Raw genomic sequence first — 18,148 nt, 5'->3', positions numbered from 1 at the left:
ACCTGTGTAAACAACAGATGTGCGGCCGATAATAAATGGCCTGGCCATGCGATTAATCATGCCTTGTAAAGCCGCTGCAAAAGAGGTGTCTGGACAGTCAAAGATCGCTATGTGTAAAAGGACCCTTAGGGTGGTATTACACGGCCCGATAATAACTGCAAACGAGTGCCGATCTGCTAGATCGGCGCTCATTTACTGGGCCTATTACACAGCCTGATAATCGTTTAACAAGGGCTGCATGGACATCGTTACCGATGTCCTTGCAGCCCTTGCTTAAACTTAATACATTACCTATCCATAGTCCAGGGCTCCTCTTGCGGTCCGCTTCTCCCCGGGTCCCGCACGCTGCAGATTCAGAGCGGCCTGACTTAGCTGGCTGTCCTGGCCAGTGATTGGCTGAGCGGCCTGTCAGCTAAGACAGGCCGCTCTGAAGCTGCAGCACGCGGGACCCGGAAGAAGCAGAGCGCAGGAGGAGCCCTGGACCATAGATAGGCGCGCCGGCCATGCACTGCTATTACATGTAGCGATGCGCGGACGGTGCCTGACAATTATAGGTCCAAACCTATATCAACTATCAGCCAATGATCATTGTCATCGGCTGATTGTTGTGTTTATTACACGGAGCGATAATCAGACGGATAGGCCCGATTCAGCCAATTATCGTTCCGTGTAATAGGGCCCTTAGTGTGGATTTTGTCTGAACACTAGAGATGAGCGGACCTTGAGCACACTTGGAGTTGTCCGAACCCGACTGTTCGGCATTGAATTACTGGTGGGTGAAGCTGGATGCAGCCCTAAAAAACATGGATACAGTCTATGGCTTAACCCATGTATTCCAGGCAGCATTATGACAAATCCGAGCGTCCTCAACGTTTGCTAATCCCTACTATGCACTGTTGTTTAGCCAAGTACTGATCTAATTTTTCCCTTGACCAAATATGATGGTGACTGGCCAAAATAGATAGCTGTAGAAACAAGAAAAAGGTATTTCCATTCCATAACAAGCTATAGAAATGGTACAGTATATTTTCAGATAATTTTCTTCCTTTTCTTTTTGATGACAACAAACATTAGCAATGCACTTTTTCCCACAAAGGGGTTTAAAGCGCAGTCTGGGAGCAAACTGATCACTTTGTTATAAAGTCTTGTGAAGAGTGCAGGTGTGCATCCAGCATGGCCGCTCGGTACGTGAATCTGGGTGCGGTGGCCTAGAGGTGAGCAGCAATGCTGTATGCATCACTGCCCACTCACTGCATTCACTATGCAAAGCGCCAGGCCCGGCAGATGTAGTCAGCGAGTTGCAATGTTTACCCAGCACTGTAAATAATGTACTATATACCTCCTGTGTTGTCATCAGCATTAACAGTCACTTTACAGACTGCAGATTTCTCGCTGGGACTGATGAAGGTCTTGTAGGGTGACATCTGCATATGAAGAGTTCAGATGACTGGGTGACGGCCTCATTAGGAGTCAATTATTCCCTTTGTTCACAGATGACAGCGCGAGCTACTAGAAAAGGCTTCAGTTTCCTGTGGTTCCCCAGCTGCTATGGAACTACAACTCCCAACAAGTAATGAAAGTGTCAAAGGAGAGCTCATGAGAAAGAGAGCTGAGGCGCGTGAGCCCTCCCATTCAAACTGATAGCAGACAGGATTCCACGTGCGGGGGGTTCCGCATGGAATTTTGGCGCCGACTCCGTAGTGCAAACGGGCCCTTAAGTTAAAACTAAAACTTTAAAAGGGGTTGACCTAAAAAGTTACTTGAATGCTTACCACCTCCTGTCTTCCAGGGAGCATACCAACACAGCCATTGGCCACTGAATGCTGGCATGATTTTGCCAACAGGGAGAAAGGTATGGGGTCGTGTAGGCATGCTCCCTGGAAGGGGAGCGCACAAATTATTATTTATTTTTAAAGCTTTTTAGCTGCTGGGACAAACCCTTTAATTCCTGACTTCTGGTAGTAACCATTTAGAACTTACCACATCCAGTATCCTTGATTCGCTTGTACTACTAGGATCATTCACTTCCACCACAGTGTATACAGACATATAAGCCAGAAGCTCATTTATTCTGAATTACCAATAAAATCTAGTTACTCTAATTTCCTTGTTAATCTCAATTGTCTTCATAAAAAAAGAAAAGAACATGAAATAAGTCTGTTCTTTTAATATATATATATTTTCTTTACAACCGCCTGTGACTGGAATGTATACGTACGACATCAGACGAGACTCCGCTGAGATGGTTAGTGCGTCTTTAATTTTTGTTTACAGCACAGTATAAAATATTTATAGAGCCCCCAAACAAATAGATTTTCTATGTAGGTAATAAAATAGTGTATTTAAATATAAATAGCAAACTCATGAAATGAGTGGCTGGTAATGGTCCACTCTCTCCAGCAGCGTCTGGGAATATCCGGGCGAGTAATATCTGAAACAGAAGCAAAAACAATGGGAAATTAATGCACCAAAAAAATAAAGTAAATTCAGAGACAAGTTTGCATGGAGGTAAGAAGATTTTCTTGCAGCGTTGGTGCAGGCCTGTGTGGTGGCCCATGAAGTTCCTATAGTTCTATATTGTCAGTGCTCTGTGTTCCTCTGTAATCTTCCCTAGAAGCTTTATACCTGCATGCAGCTCTCTGATACCAGCAATAGTAAGCATATAAAAGCAGGGACTAGTTCATGGAGGCATAACTACAACTCCTACCATGGCCTGACAGCTACTAAAGCTTATTGTCAAAGGCCATCATGGTACAATGGAGTTGTCATTTTGCAACAGGTGGAGAGTCATAGGATGAGGAAGACTGCTTCATACAGGCAATAGAGAATGACATAGGGCCTCCTATTGTTATAGGTTCTTCTATTCCTTCTGTAGGGTAAGGGGTTTTATACTATAATAATATCTAAGCAGAACACACCTAAGGAGTGTCACAGAATACTCCATACAAGTAATATGTTATTTGGGCTCTCCAGCTGTTGTGAGACTACAATTCCCAGCAAGCTGTGTGATTCTAGGACAGCTGGAGAACGTCAGGTTGCAGACCACTGTTTTGTAGAAATGTTTCCAGTACGAATGCTGGGACTGCAGATCAATAGGGCATGGTAAAGGTATGCTGCTTAGACACAGTATATAATATACAGCTGCCTTGTGATCTCCCAGGGAGGAGATTTACAGCATGGTGATGGAGGATCTGAGTAAAATATTTACTTGACCGCTCAATTACTTGGGCCACTGCAAACAGTGGAGTAGCTACCATAAAGGCAGACCACGCCACTGTTACTGGGCCCGCATGCCCGGACTGGCCTTTAACTGTGAGCATTCAGGATGACTGCCATTAGCGTCCTGCCCTGCCAGGCTCTCTTGTGGGCAGAGGCAGCACTGCACCTCAAGCCACAAGAAGCCTCTCTCTTTCCAAGTTTTCCCCTTCATTTGGGCCCCATAGCAAAAAAAAAAAAAAATGTACACGCTATTTAAAAATCTCAAGTCTTCCAGCTGCTGTATGTCCTGCAGGAAGTGGTATATTCAATCTGACACAGTTCTCTCTGCTGCCACCTCAGTTTATGTGAGGAACTGTCCAGAGCAGGAGAGGTTTTCTATGGGGATTTGCTGCTGCTCTGGACAGTTCCTGACATGGACAGTGGTGGCAGCAGAGAGCACTGTGTCAGACTGGAAAGAATACCCCACATTGCTAGTTGGCTGCATATCTATCATCTTGTGTAAATGGCAATGTATGGCCAACTATGATGCAAATGAGGGGCTGCATGAGCGATCCAGCGATCCCAGTCAGACGACCAACTGAGCCCTTGTAAACCCTTAGCAAGCAACAGACCCCTGTGAGCCCGTCTAAAAGAGCAAAGAGCTCTTAGTCAGGTCTGTAGTGAGGTCTAGCTCAATTTTATTACCAATGCTTATAGCGTACACACACTATATATATATATATATATATATATATATATATATATATATATATATATATACACACACACATATATATGTAGGTAGTCTCCTGACTTAGTGTAAGTGTCTACAATCATGTACATTCTTCGCTGCTGTGCATGCACAAAGAGGAACGCTTCCAAGAATACAGTATTTCCTTACTTGACAATCTCCTCGGGGTAACAATTATTGATAGTGTTGATGTATTCTTGGAGCGGGGAGCCGGGATCTGCAGAGATCTCTTGAATCTTCTTAAGCCCACCACTTGTTACAAAGAGCCGCCTTGCTTTGCTGTCATGTGGAAGAACCTGTTAATGAATAGCAGAAAAATCTTAACGTTGGAAGTAACAATACCGGCAGGCGCTATCCGAGGTCTAATTTCAGGGTGTCGTTACATACCGGGCTGGATTAGAGCTCGGAAATGTCAACACATTTACAAACATCTTGATATACGTTTCTGAATAATCAAGAAAGGAGACCCTGAGGCTTCCCGGCTTTATGGTTCAGAGACATAAAAATGCAACAAAATAACTAGAGACGCTGGCGATGTAGAGCAAGCGGCAATAAAGTGGCGGCGGTGTCATCACATCAAAACAGCTGGAGAGACCTCACCTAGTTATCGTGTCATGTTGTGTAGGCCACATTGTTAGGGAGGTACAGAATGGAGACCGAGCAGATGAAAGGAGGTAGGAGAGTGCAGACATAAAGAATCTGCCCAACAAAAGCTGAAAGAAAATGAAAGCAGAGATGTAAAACATCAGAAAGCCGAGTGGAAAGAGTGAGCGGGCTGCGGCGAGAAAAGAGTGCAAATTATAACGAAATACAAGCCGTGTATATACAGGAGATATGGAAAATGACATGGGAAAATAAAGAGAAGACAGAGATAGGAAACACAAGGCATTGTAATGGGGTTATATGATGGAATGCTCAATATATATATATATATATATATATATATTGTTGGTGGTGGGGGAGGTCAGACCTCCAGCACCCCCTTTACAGTCTCCATTCAAGTGAGTGTGTCATTTGGTATCAGTTTGGATGACGTGTTGGCATAGTGGATTCTATTATCAAGACACCTTTATGCTGCCTTAAATGTGGCATCAATGAGGGCACCATAAACTAGTGACAAAAATGTATTTACTTACATCCTTCTGTTCAGCCGTTCTCCTAATATGCAGGAGAATAGGCTTTGTGCCAGACCACTCCCCAGCCCTCCAGCTACTGATTGACAGTTGACTGCCTATATACAGTATAGATAGACAACTGCCAATCAGAAGCCAGAGGGCAAAGTGTGCTGGTGCTCATGAATATCCAGGAATACTAACACATGCACATAATGGAGAGGACTAGTTATTGTCCAGGTTATTCAGGGGACTCTCTCTGCCCAGAACAATATAAGTGAATCATCAAATCATTCTGTTGAGCTTTAGTTTAGGCTACCCTTAGATAGGGCACCATAAACCTACTGACAGAGTTTTTTTTAAAGACACCTTCTATCCAAATTATGACAGTAAGGATGGTGAGCGACAGCTGTTTAATCTTACCATTCACCTTCCACCGACTCTGTAGGAACCTCAGGGAGTCACAGCCCCATGATGGAATGCCAGCTATTACAGATAGAGGCTGTGCTGCCGGATAACAGAGCTTCATGTGTAATACCGCAAGGTGGATTAATAATATAATAATAATAATACATTTATTTGTATAGCGCCAACAGATTCCGCAGCGCTTTTTTTCTATGCATACAGTACAGAGGTACATAATACACAGTTAAATTAGAATAAATAAAAACATCATAATAGATAAAAATAACATAAAATACAAAGTATAAACGATTATGTCTATTGCGGCTTGGAATCCAATAGCGGTGTAATTTTCTATGTATCTTTCCTAATTTCTTTAACTGGATTTCATAATTCATGCACTCCATGCATGGCACTGGTCAGGGGAAACTATTGCTCCTTTCTTATGATGTAAACCAGACAGTATGAGAATTGCTAGAGCTCGAATTAGAAGCACAAGCATTTAAAGGAAATGTCCATAGCAATTGACTACTTATTCTACAGGTGATGTTACATGGTTTCCTTTTGTAATTAGACATAGCAAGTACTGGAAATAAAGTAGGGGCTGTGGTGATGTCAGGGTATCATGTGAGCCAATACTGTCTAATGTAGATCCACTAGGTTGAACATACAGGATCCAACTGTATTATAGCTCTTGTACCAGGGATCCATAGGCTGGGCCACCATTGCAACTTTTGGTTGCTAACGATTCACTAAATGACTCCATTGTTATAATTTGTGGGGGTTTTTAGATTTTTGCACGTGTTGTGTGTACTTGTGTGTGTATGTGTTGTGAGTCATTGTTGGACTGCAGCCTCGTGGGCCTAGCCGCTTAGTGAACAAGCATCGTTCTTGTTGATCAGCGCTGATTTACTGAGGTCCCCATACACTTTATACTGATGTCATCTAGGTTTCTGCCCAAAGTATAAAGTCCACAGTGGATTCCCGAGAGGGATCGGGTTTGAATTTCATTGCCCGACCCCTTTATTCTCAGCTATCTGGCTGCGGCTTATGCCTGCTCTTCCCATAAAGAACATGTATGGAGAATATGGACAGGAGTTATTGAAGGTATATAAGCACCTTAGTATATTGTATTAGTATATTGTGTGGCCATCGGCTGCACCTTACCTAGTACACAGGGAGATGTGCGGCCAACGGAGCGAGCAGCTGATGAACAAGTCGTTGCACGTTTGCGGGCTAATCTCTGGATAGATAACATACATAGCTGTCTCTACAATTCCCACCACAACTAAGGTTTGGCCACACATCTAACCCTTCACAACACCTCAACGTTCTTATTGGGAATGCAATGCTAGGATAAAATCGAGCTAGTTCACGGCTATTTTGTGCACGTGCAGGGCCAACTATAAAATTTTTTTTTTTTTACTGCACGTGACTTATATTCCTTTATGGTTAGCACTTATGTGGAAATCTTAAGTGGCCACTTGAACACCAGGAAATTAGTTTTGATTATAAAACCAGCGGGCTTACAAGTCTACCTGTCACTAACATTCAGTAGCAGTAATGAATTCCATTACATGCATTTGGTCACGGATTTAACTCTCTTGAAATCCACAGCTAAATAGATTATATATATATATATATATATAAGGTGACTGTTCATTTATTATATATATAGGCTGCACTATGGGAAGAAGGCAAGCCCGGCAGGGCAGTGTGATGGACAATGTTCCGCTGGAAGTCTTGGATCGTAGCATCATGTGAATGTTACTGTGACAGATACCGCCTACCTAACCATTGTACACACCAGTATATCCTAAATCGCAGCAGAATCCCCTAAGGGCAGAGGACTCTATTAACAGGATAATGCCGCAGCCAGAACAGCAAACATTGATCAGGAAAGAGGAACATGACAAAAAGATCAAGGTGGTGACTGAATTTCCCAGATCTCAATCCGATTAATGATCTGATCAATCCATGGAGGCCGCACCTCACAACCTAGAACATCTTGATGCCAGATACCAAACTTCATCTTTGTTTATTAAATTGTTGATCAATTCCGTCCATTCTGTTTGAGAACTGTAATGGCAGCCAAACTGGTTGTCACCCCCCCCCCCACACACACACACACACACACACACACACACACACACAAAAAGCTGGTTAGGGGTTTTAGAAGTGGGCAAAAAAAACCTTAAAAACTATATAAATACTATATATGGGAAGTTCAGGTTAATTTAAGAGGAAACGGACTCCACTAAATCCCCCATTTTCCATCATGGGTCGGCAGGACTGAAGTTTGAACTTGTTAACATAACAAATAAAAAACTAAAAAGTCAGCACAAGTTTATCAAGACATTCTTATATGGTACATAAATTGCAGTTCACCACCCCACTCCCATAAACAGTACCCATAATGGAGAAATACCTCTGTGCTGCGCTCACTGACCCATGTTACAAGTAAATTATTCCAGCGCTCCATGCTGTGAGCCATTGCTAATATCTTAAATCCACATACTTTTTCAGCCTATATTGGATTCTTCTCAGATTAGGGCTTACGAAAGTGTGCTCCGCCATCAGATGAACATTTGGCAAGCATATACTCAATGGGGTCCTTCACATATCGTCGAATAAGTGATTTAATGACTTGGAACATTGGTCGGAGAACATTAGGACAGAAACCAAAGAATGTCTCTTACTGTACTTATGGATGGAAGCGAGAAAAAAAAAAATGTACATTTGGAGAGAGACCAAAACGCGCCAGACACAGTATATTGTGCTAGAAGGGGGAATAATATTCTGATGCCTCATTACATCTGTTCCAAGCAGAAATTTCATTATTTTCTGCTTTTTGCAAATAAATCATTGGATATTAAGAACATTTTCCTTAAACAGGGAAAAAAATTCACAACGAAACACGTAGTTGACTGGTCATTTGTCTTAGTGTTTAAAGATGTTCAGTCATTTCCTTAAAGTGACAGTGAAGTAAGCACAAACAGTATATATTTATATAGTGCCAACCTATCCTGAAGTGCTGTACAGAGATTGGCATTACTCACTGTCCCCGTTGGGATCACAAATCCAAATTAGTCTGTTTTTGGAGTGTGAGGAAATCAGAATATTTAAAGAAAACCTATGCAAACATAGGGAGCACATACAAACTTTAGTCAGATTTGTACCCAGAGCTGCAAAGAAAAGTGTGTTTTTGTCTCCGGTCCCTATGGTAGACCTATGTGTTGCCATGGTAACAGACTACAAACACGTTGTGTAGTCTGATCCTGCTATTCATTTCTCACTTTTTGCAGTGTTTACAATCCTTACAGTCTTTACAATTTTATGTTTTTGCCTTTTTATTTTTTATAATTAAACGTATACAATTCTTTAAATCCTTGTTATACATATGCAATAAAATATCTGATAATCTCTGTAAAAACTCTAAAGATTTTAAGCTTTTTAAGTGAGTATTTTTGCAGTTATACTGGTGTAATTTATAGGCCATGCACTGGCTAGTACCAAATCTAACAAAGTGCCCTGTATCTACATATTTCAAAGAAGCCTAGATACGGGTTTATACCTAATGAAGGAAAGAATGTAGTAATGAGTGCTTCCAGGGTATTTTTGGCCGCTGAGAGGACCTCTAAATAACTTGTTTCCTTAACCCTTGTGCTATTCCCAGCTCTGCAGCCCATTGTATGTACTTTGTGCTACACACAAGGAAAGGTTGTGAGTTCACACACTCCTGATTATTTGCCTAATACCTCAATTAGATCTTTACGACCTTAGCACGGCTTATCTCCCTATCTAGTGCCTGCATTTTACAGCCCATACTATCACTAAATCTGCTTGACTTTTATTGCTGTCCTGGAACATATTTGCACCTCAAACCAATTTAGTTTCCCTCAGCTCTTACTAGGGGGAAAAAAAAGGTTTAAAAAAAAAGAAAAAGAAAACAACAACAACAGTGACACAGAGTATGCGTATAATCATTGCTTATAGGGTCCCATTCACATCATAATTTTGACTACTGGCAAAAAGTAATGTAGGCGTATACTGTAGCGCACTTGGACTTCAACCAAACGTAGGACCAAACGTAGGCTATTAATGAATACAGTCAGTCTATTTCACACCTTTTTTCAGGTCTCGAAAGTGAATTTTACTATTGTAATGTCAGCACACACCTCTTTTTCTTTTTTTGCTTTTTTCAACCCAAAATGTGATGTGATGTGAATGAGAGCCAACAGTGAAATAACTATCATCCAGACCAGATGCTGTCCTTAAAGGGGTTGGCCACTTTATAGTAAAATTGCTCAGTGTACATTATTAGTAAGTGTACTCATTGTATATACCAATAGCAGCCCCCTGTGTACCTCATAAGGCAAAAAATTTGACTCCCCTCCTCCAGGCTGTGCTGCCCAGCTCTGAGGTTAGTCTGTCCATAAGATGGCTGACATTAAAGAGCATGTGACCATGCCCCACCCCCAGTGTCCACCACTGAGCCTGTATATTCCTATGGAGGACACTGGGGGGCGGGGCATGGTCACATGATCCTCCATGTCAGCCATCTTATGGACAGACTCACCTCAGAGCAGGGCAGCACAGCCTGGAGGAGGGGAGCCTGGTTTTAGCTCTATGAGGTACACAGGGAGCCACTGTCAGTTTAAACAGTGAGTACATTTACTAATACTGTACACAGAGCTATACTGTACTATAAAAGGCCAACCCCTTTAAGGACAGCATCTAGACAAGAAGCCTGCTGCTTCACTGCAGGTGCCTAGAAAAGCTGGATCCAGTCCTGGGAAACTTCTCTCAGGACTGGATCCAGCTTTTCCAAGCACCTGGAGAGGAGCGTCATGAAGATCAAAGGCAGAAGGCTGACAAGCTGACGCTAGGACTAGCAAAGCGCTTTGCTAGCACTGTAAATTTGTGCATCCTTAGTGCTTAGGGCTCTTGATCTTTGGCAGAGCAGGGTATTAGTCGGCTAGATGAGATGCTTTTAATAGGAGCCCTGGTTCACCTGAAGAAGATCCAGCTGCGTATGGAGTCTTAAGGGAGCGTGGAAGGAACTTGCTTCCTCTTCACTCTTCTATCATAACAGTGCACACCACTAACTAATATATTTTATTGAGATCAGCGTATTATCCCCTGTGTAGAGGGTAATCGCTACGTCTTCTCTCACAGTAGCGATCTCCAGCGCACGCTTCTAGGTGGCGAGAATAACAAAAGACACTAGAGAACCTTAATTAAGCAATAATTGCGGATGTTTTGCTCCTCTATTAGCCTTTGTGAAGTTAGCAAGTCATCTAGAAAAGGGCCACAACTGTGCGGTGGCATTCCACCCCAAGCATGGCTGCATGTCTGTATCTAATAATGTAAAGCTCGCTGGGAGCCAGATTGGATGAAAGCCACTTTCTAAATTCATGTTATATTTAGAACATTTTATGCAGCTGTGGTCTGCCGTTACCTAATGAGACAAAAAGAGTCCTTTAATATCCCATCCTTCTTTATTAAAGAAATCATTTCATGGCCTGCAATGCCCCGAGGCGGCATTCCACTTGTGTGGAGCGTGCATGTGAGCGGCCCTACAATTATTTCAAGTTCATAACTTTCAGTGCCTCATTAAAAAAGGGGAAACCTAACTGAGAAGTCTGTGTGGAGGGAAGCATTAAACCTTCAGTGTTTTCATTGTCCAGGGCCTACCTGTAAACTGGAGGAGAGACGTATTCTGCTTTTGCATATACAGGAAGCTTTTTCATTCCATAATATAGAGCAGAACTCATGGAGCCCTAATTGTGTGACTGTTTTTTTTTTTTCTGGTGAGAAACCTAAATCCTTCCGAGCAGCATCCGGCTATGACGGCACAACTGTATCTTATAGATTGCGAGCAGGGCCTTAGGCTACATTCACATGTTCAGTATCATATATGATGTCTAAAATCTTTGTCCACAACCCACCAAAAAATGAATCCGCAAAGAATCCAGATTTTTTGAGGGACAGCAAAAAAAGAAAAAAAAAAAAGCGGGGGGGGGGGGGGGGGGGGGGGACGGGGTTGAGTTCGGCTAGGTTCACATCACGATTTTGCAATCCGTTTTACTGCATGCATTTTGGAAAATGTGAAGAAACACATGGTCAACCACATTTTTGTGTACGCTACAAAATGTAAAAAAAAGAACGGATAGCAAAAATCGTGAACCTACCCTTAATTAAGTGGAAATGGTTTAAAAAATATTACTCATCCATATTTTTATGGACGCTCCCATAGACTTCTATGAGACAATCTGTGCCACAATTACGGCCCATACTAGAGTACTCACTGTAAACTGAACTCATCAGTCATTTCTGCAGATTGCGGATGTGTAGATATACAGACAGTGTGAACAGCCCAACTGAAACCAATTACGGACAAAACCAGGGAATGTAAACGTAGCCTTACTCCTCATGTTCGACTATCTCTGTAATGTCTAATTTTGTCAATGCATTTTCCCCCCAGAGTTGTAAAGGGCTGCTAAATGTGATTTCTTTATAGCTAGTGTTTACGGGTCTCAGCGTAGCATTAAGGTGAATCTTTCCCACTAAAGAAGTAGTCTGAAATGGTATAGAGCAAGAAGAGCTAAGCAAAGGTAAAGATTCACTAGAATTTGTTATTCGTTCTATTAAAACACAGCTTATTTCTGGCCAACGGAGATCAGTGGCCGGTTCTGAGCGGTGATTGACAGCTATTTCTGTAGGAGAAATTATACACTGAAGGCTATGAATAAATATGGACTTCTTAGGCCAGAAAAGTTCACGCAATAAATCTGCTAACAGTAATTTTGAAGGGGCTCATATAATACCATTTCCTGCAGTAGCTACCAAAAATATATGTTGGGGAAATTCTCAAAGATACATAGACTACTACTAGTGAAATATACCATTTTACAGTATACTATACGAAATACATCATATAGCAAACCTCAATGATAACCACAAAACTTCTGTCGAGTAATGGGAAGTCTATGGAAGTATTTACTGGAGACATGCACCAAAAACGTCTACAGCTGAGCTCACACGGCATTTTTAAGTGTATATTCCTGTGTGCGTTCAAACCGTTAGCAGTGGGCATTCCCAATGGGCCTAAACCACAACAAAAAGATATCTAAAGAGTCAAAGAACCCTACAGAGATACGAGGCTGTCCTCTCATTTTCTGCTGCACATTTCCGCTAATATAACTATTCCCATAGGTGTCACAGTGTTCATGACCAGCTGCAGTCCACAGCACCCAAAGCTTCACATCTATGTATCTAGAAGCTTCTCCTATCAACTCTCTGACAATGAAAGCAATAGTTTACAGTGTGTTTATAGGGGCATCAGCATTCCCTGATGTGAAGGCTTACAGAAACTGCTCCGTCTGCCCTACCGATTCTGGACTGATAAACAAGGAGATTACCGAGGGCAGAGGTCCCTATCCTATTTATGGCTTCAGGACCTTAAGAGGAACAGGCGGTCTTCAGCCACATTAAATATTATACAAAAACTATGACTGTCAATTCTAAAGTTACCAATAAAAAGAAGGGAAAGAACCAAAGAGAAACTGTGCTGGTCGTAAATACGGTTCTACAGTTCTGGTTATAGTGCCAAGGGCTTGTTGTATGACGAATCTAACCCTGGTGTCAAATGGCAATAAATATTGTACCTAGCACTGTGTACACTATCATATAGTCCTGACTCCGGAGCCAAACCTTTATAATATTACAACATCTCTGGTATTACAGGCCACAAATATACATACAGATGCTAATAGCCGGGGAGTCATATTAATGGGCCGCAATAGCCACTGGCTGTAGAGCAGTGACCTAGGGTACGGATTACAGGGAATTATTTCCGGTCACTGAATACTGCAGACATGAAAGCTACCGCAATGCTATAAGCAGGCTGCTGTTCCCCGCTACATTCCTGTAGTGGGAACATAGACTAAGAAGATGTGATTATCCAGCAATTCTGTAGTTTGTAGGTTTTTTATAAAACTTTGGTGATGAATAGCATAAGATGAATGTAGGGCCATGCCTCTTTTTCCCAAAATTTATGGTAATACCACCAGGAGATAAGACAACCACTTTATACAGGTATTGACATCAACAATCATATGTAAAACCTTACATTATACTTGCACATACCTTTGTTATTCAGTATTGCAGTGCTATATACTCACTATTTCCCTCCCCATTGAGTCATCCTTCTACACTGTTGGTCACCTATGGCTACAGCCACTAGTGGTCGCCTATGATGGTTGCCCGGTTTTGGGAAGCATGGGGCATGCGCAGTAGTATCCTGCCTAACCACCTCTTTAGTGCGTTTTACAAATTAGCAGAATTGCTTTCGGAGCCCAGGAACTTATCCTATAGTGCTGTCTGATCACTGCACAATGTAAGGCCCCATTCACAGCACATTCAGGCTGTACATTTAGGTTACATGTGAACATACCAGCAAAAACATATGATAACATATACCATGGCATACTTGTAATGGGCCAACTTAGTTTAATAGACTATTATTGACTGTGTTAGGTCCATTTTACACATGTATACTGCTTTGGTGCAGCATTAAAAAGCATAGTCTGTTATGCTATTAAGTCCTGTATAAAAATGGTCTATGCTTAGAAAATGGGCTGGCAAACTACAGATGTCTATTGAACTCCATATGCCAGCTGCATGTATGCTGCAGTACACACCAGCATAACTTTCTGTAGGTATACCAACCTATACCTGGTTATTATTATTATTATAATTATTATTATTACTACTAAGGCCCCAATGTGATGTCAATGAGGTCTATGTTGTATTTTAGGGTTGGGCATGTTATTAGATCTGGGCAGCGTCTTTTATTTATTCCCCATACTGCTAATAATAATTTATATAGCAACTACGGGAGCATGTTCTGAGAAGTGGGAAGTGTCTATCCCTCCTTAAGATGCTAAAAATAACTTATATAGCAGAGCTGTGAGACTCTAGGACTATCTTTTACTCCTGATGCTGCTATTAATAGTTTATATTGTAGCATTTAGGAGAGAGCATGTACCAGGAGCATAGCATCTCAATCCAGCAGAAGCTGGGGGAGGCAGAATGGGCAACCATACTGAGAATGATGACTGGCTGCTAAAAAGAATACAAAAAAATCAATTAATAAATTATATATCTCCAAAACAACTGGGAAGATGTCAATAATTCTTCAAGTATATTATGCTCAAACATGCCAAAAGTTATGCAAGAATGAATTTCATTATCTCCTTAAGATGAGCAGTAATAGGCCGTGAACTCTAGTGAGCTAGAAGCAATATGACAAGATACATAAATATAAATGAATAACTAAAAAATAAATAAATATATATATATATATATATATATATATATATATATATATATATATATATATTAATAATAAAAATATATATATTTTAGAGATGAGCGAACCGGGTTCGGGTTCGAGTCCATCCGAACCCGAACGTTCGGTATTTGATTAGCTGGGGCTGCTGAACTTGGATAAAGCTCTAAGGTTGTCTGGAAAACATGGATACAGCCAATGACTATATCCATGATTTCCACATAGCCTTAGGGCTTTATCCAAGTTCAGCAGCCACCGCTAATCAAATGCCGAAAGTTCGGGTTCGGAAGGACTTGAGCATGCTCCAGGTTCGCTCATCTCGAATATATATATATATATACACACTGTATGTATATATATATATAATTTTTTTTTTTTTTTTTTAATAAAATGTATATTATTTGTTGTTATTTTTCTGGGTTGTTATTATGATGTTGATTATAATTATCATTATTATTGTTGTTTTTATGATTATTATTACTGTTATTATTATTCTAGGTTGTTATTATGATGATTATTATTGCTAAAAAGTAAATATTTAGATTTTTTATTTTTTTTTTGCAGCAATTTATCCAGAAAACTGTATAACGTGTTTACGATTTATTAAAGCATCAAAGTGACAAATAAAACAGTCGGCTACACAGAAATAAAGAATGAATTGTGACATTAAAAAAAGAACTATGAAGATAAATGGCGGTTTGGTGAAAATGACAATAAACCCTGCTATTGCTATGGAACAGATGATAGTAATAAAACGCACGCTACCTGTCCTGATGCCAATTCGTTTTACTCTAGAGGAGGCTGGTTGATGGTTTCAGAGGATTCTCTTGGCAGATACGTGTTTATACAATATTGATTTTCCGCATGAAAATTATCATAGGGAAACCTGTAACATCAAACGTTGTTCTGGCCGCCCCCTGTGTTTATGACCTTGTAGTGAATACTAACCTTCTGCCCTCTGAGTGGGACATTTAAGAAGAAGAATAATGCACCTTGGGGCATGTTGACACACTTTTCTGGTGCTAAAAGACACTAAGCCTTTGGCACAATCTTGTAGCATTCCTGGGAAATTTAATCCTTTAATGTACACCCTGGATCACACATTTCATGCACCGTCCCTTTAGTGCTTGGCTGGAAGCGGAGTCAGTGAATGAGCAGAAACGCGTTTCATGCACAAACCCTGAGAGCGAGGTTACAGTGACCGGTTTTACCTTACTAAACTGGCCGACCACGTGCTTGAGGATGTTGGGTGGAGCGTCGTGCAGCAGGGGCTCGAGTGCAGGCAGATGGGTGCATTTCTGCAGGATGTTTTTCAGGGCTTTCTTTGCCTGGTGAGTACAAACAAAATGAAAATTAGGAGGCATCTGGCTTAAACAATGCCGAGGATTTGCAGTCATTCAGGTCCAACATTCCAGGAATTCAGACTGTCAGGTCATGCTTGTGTTTCTCCCTGGCTTCTGTTAACCCCTCGTGTGCTGACCGATCTGTCTATTAATCAAAGGCACCAAAGTCACAGAGAGAGAATGGTAAAAAAAAAAAAATAAATAAGTAAGTAAAGGAAACTACAGTCACTATAAATCCTTTCATCTTTTTTTCTGGGAACACTTGCTTAAAACCAATATGGCTGCTATTAAGGTGCAGAATAGGGTGGCAAATCCATCTAGTTATATTGCATTATGAGAAAGGGGATGCACCACATTAGGAGTAGGAATATTTTCCGTTCAGGGCTATGGGAAAGCTGGGTGACAACCCCAATGGCAGCCAGACTACTTACCATACAGTAACTAGAAACACATATAAATTTTGTAATGTTCTGTAATGTCACTCCCTATCGCTTGTATAGCGCTCCGGAATCAATGGCGTTTTTAAAAATAATAATAATAACAATAAAAAGTAGATAGGCGTCTGGTTTGGCTAGTATGCTTAGTCATGTTTCTAAGCTCTTCTATGGCTTAGACTTTTACTTACAAGATAGCTACCTATAGGTGGCGCTAAAGAAACAAATTTTGGAAAGAACTTATTTGCATATTCCCCCCCCCCCATTTAGCATTGCTTATACTATTCTATATACAGCAGGATCCCCTCTATAAGAACCAGTACCCCCAGAGGTGCATCAAAGGAATACCACCCAGCTAACTTGCACCCTGCTCTGTACTATGAAAAGGATGCAGATGTCTAATGGTGGGAGTCAGGATTTTAGAATATTTCTAGTTAAGGAGTTTTCCAAGAAAATTGCTAATAGTGAGAGTGCTGACACCCAGCAGACTTGTTGATCAGCTGTTCTGCACAGCCACAGTACCAGTATACACAGTGTAAGGAGCCAGAAGCCTCACCCGTATGCATTGTGCAGTGGTGGTACCAGGGTACTGTTGTGCAACTACTATTCACTTCATTAGGAGCTGTGATGCAGTAACCCGATGCAATAACTGCATAATAAAAGACTAAAGATGAGCGCAACTGGAGCATGCTCAAGTCCAATCGTTCGACATTTGAATACCAGTGGCTGAGGAAGTTAGATGCAGCCCTAGGGAGTCCTGAAAAACATGGATACTGTCTATGGCCTATGGTTGTATCCACACTTTCTAGGACTCCCTCGGGCTGCATCTAATTTCTTCAGCCACTGGTATTCAAATGCTGAATGATCGGATTTGAGCATGTTCAAGTTGCGCTCACCTATTGTAAGGAGAAAATGTACAGATGGATAAGAGTTCTTTAAAGAAAAAATAACAGGACAGTGTCATCAGACGATGGCCTTTCATTTACATCAAGTATTTATGTGTTGCCTATTTAAAAGAAAAAGAAAATTTGCAGTTTCTGTTCTGGCCACTAAGCCCAGGCTGGCACTTCCTGTTCTGTAGAGGTCAAATTCCCAGAAGTCTCCTCTTTATCATCACAGGCAGTGAAAGGTGGCCCCACTGTATAGATAACACAGAATCTGCCATTTACAATAGGCGATGGTCACAACTGCTCCTCCCCCTCCCTGCACAATGACCTTTGCACAGGTCACAAAGCATGCCCACAACACTTTCCCATTGCCAATGAATCAAATAGGTTCCTATGGTCCATGTGGATGATGGAAAGCATGTCTCTAAATACTAATAAGAGCAGTTAAAGTAAGATATTCACCGCCATAATAAAAACTAGATGTTAATAATAATAATACCAGCAATAATAATAATCATTAAAACTCTGGTTTTAATTAGAAAAAAGTAAAAAAAAATAATTACACACACACACATATACATATATATATATATATATATATATATATATATGTGTGTGTGTGTGTGTGTGTGATACATTTCCTTTAAGCAATAGTATCTATGGTGG

The 18,148-nt window shown here is 41.1% G+C and overlaps 1 protein-coding gene across 1 annotated transcript in view; it reads right to left on the bottom strand.

The window, feature by feature from the left end:
* Positions 1 to 2,238: 2,238 nt before the first annotated feature.
* SPAG6 (sperm associated antigen 6) overlaps positions 2,239 to 18,148 on the bottom strand; it is a 103,845-nt gene continuing 87,935 nt past the window's right edge. Inside the window, exons 9-11 of the mRNA XM_069959053.1 lie at positions 16,030 to 16,146; positions 4,100 to 4,245; positions 2,239 to 2,431 (exon numbers count right to left, since the gene is read on the bottom strand). Of these exons, the coding sequence (XP_069815154.1) occupies positions 2,362 to 2,431; positions 4,100 to 4,245; positions 16,030 to 16,146 (333 nt within the window). The 3' untranslated portion in view covers positions 2,239 to 2,361. The remainder of the gene's footprint in view (positions 2,432 to 4,099; positions 4,246 to 16,029; positions 16,147 to 18,148) is intronic.

The sequence above is a fragment of the Dendropsophus ebraccatus genome, chromosome 2 (assembly GCF_027789765.1).
Source record: "Dendropsophus ebraccatus isolate aDenEbr1 chromosome 2, aDenEbr1.pat, whole genome shotgun sequence".
NCBI classification, from domain to species: Eukaryota; Metazoa; Chordata; class Amphibia; order Anura; family Hylidae; genus Dendropsophus; species Dendropsophus ebraccatus.
Note: the sequence above shows the minus strand (reverse complement) of the source record. Positions and strands in the feature narration are given on the sequence as shown.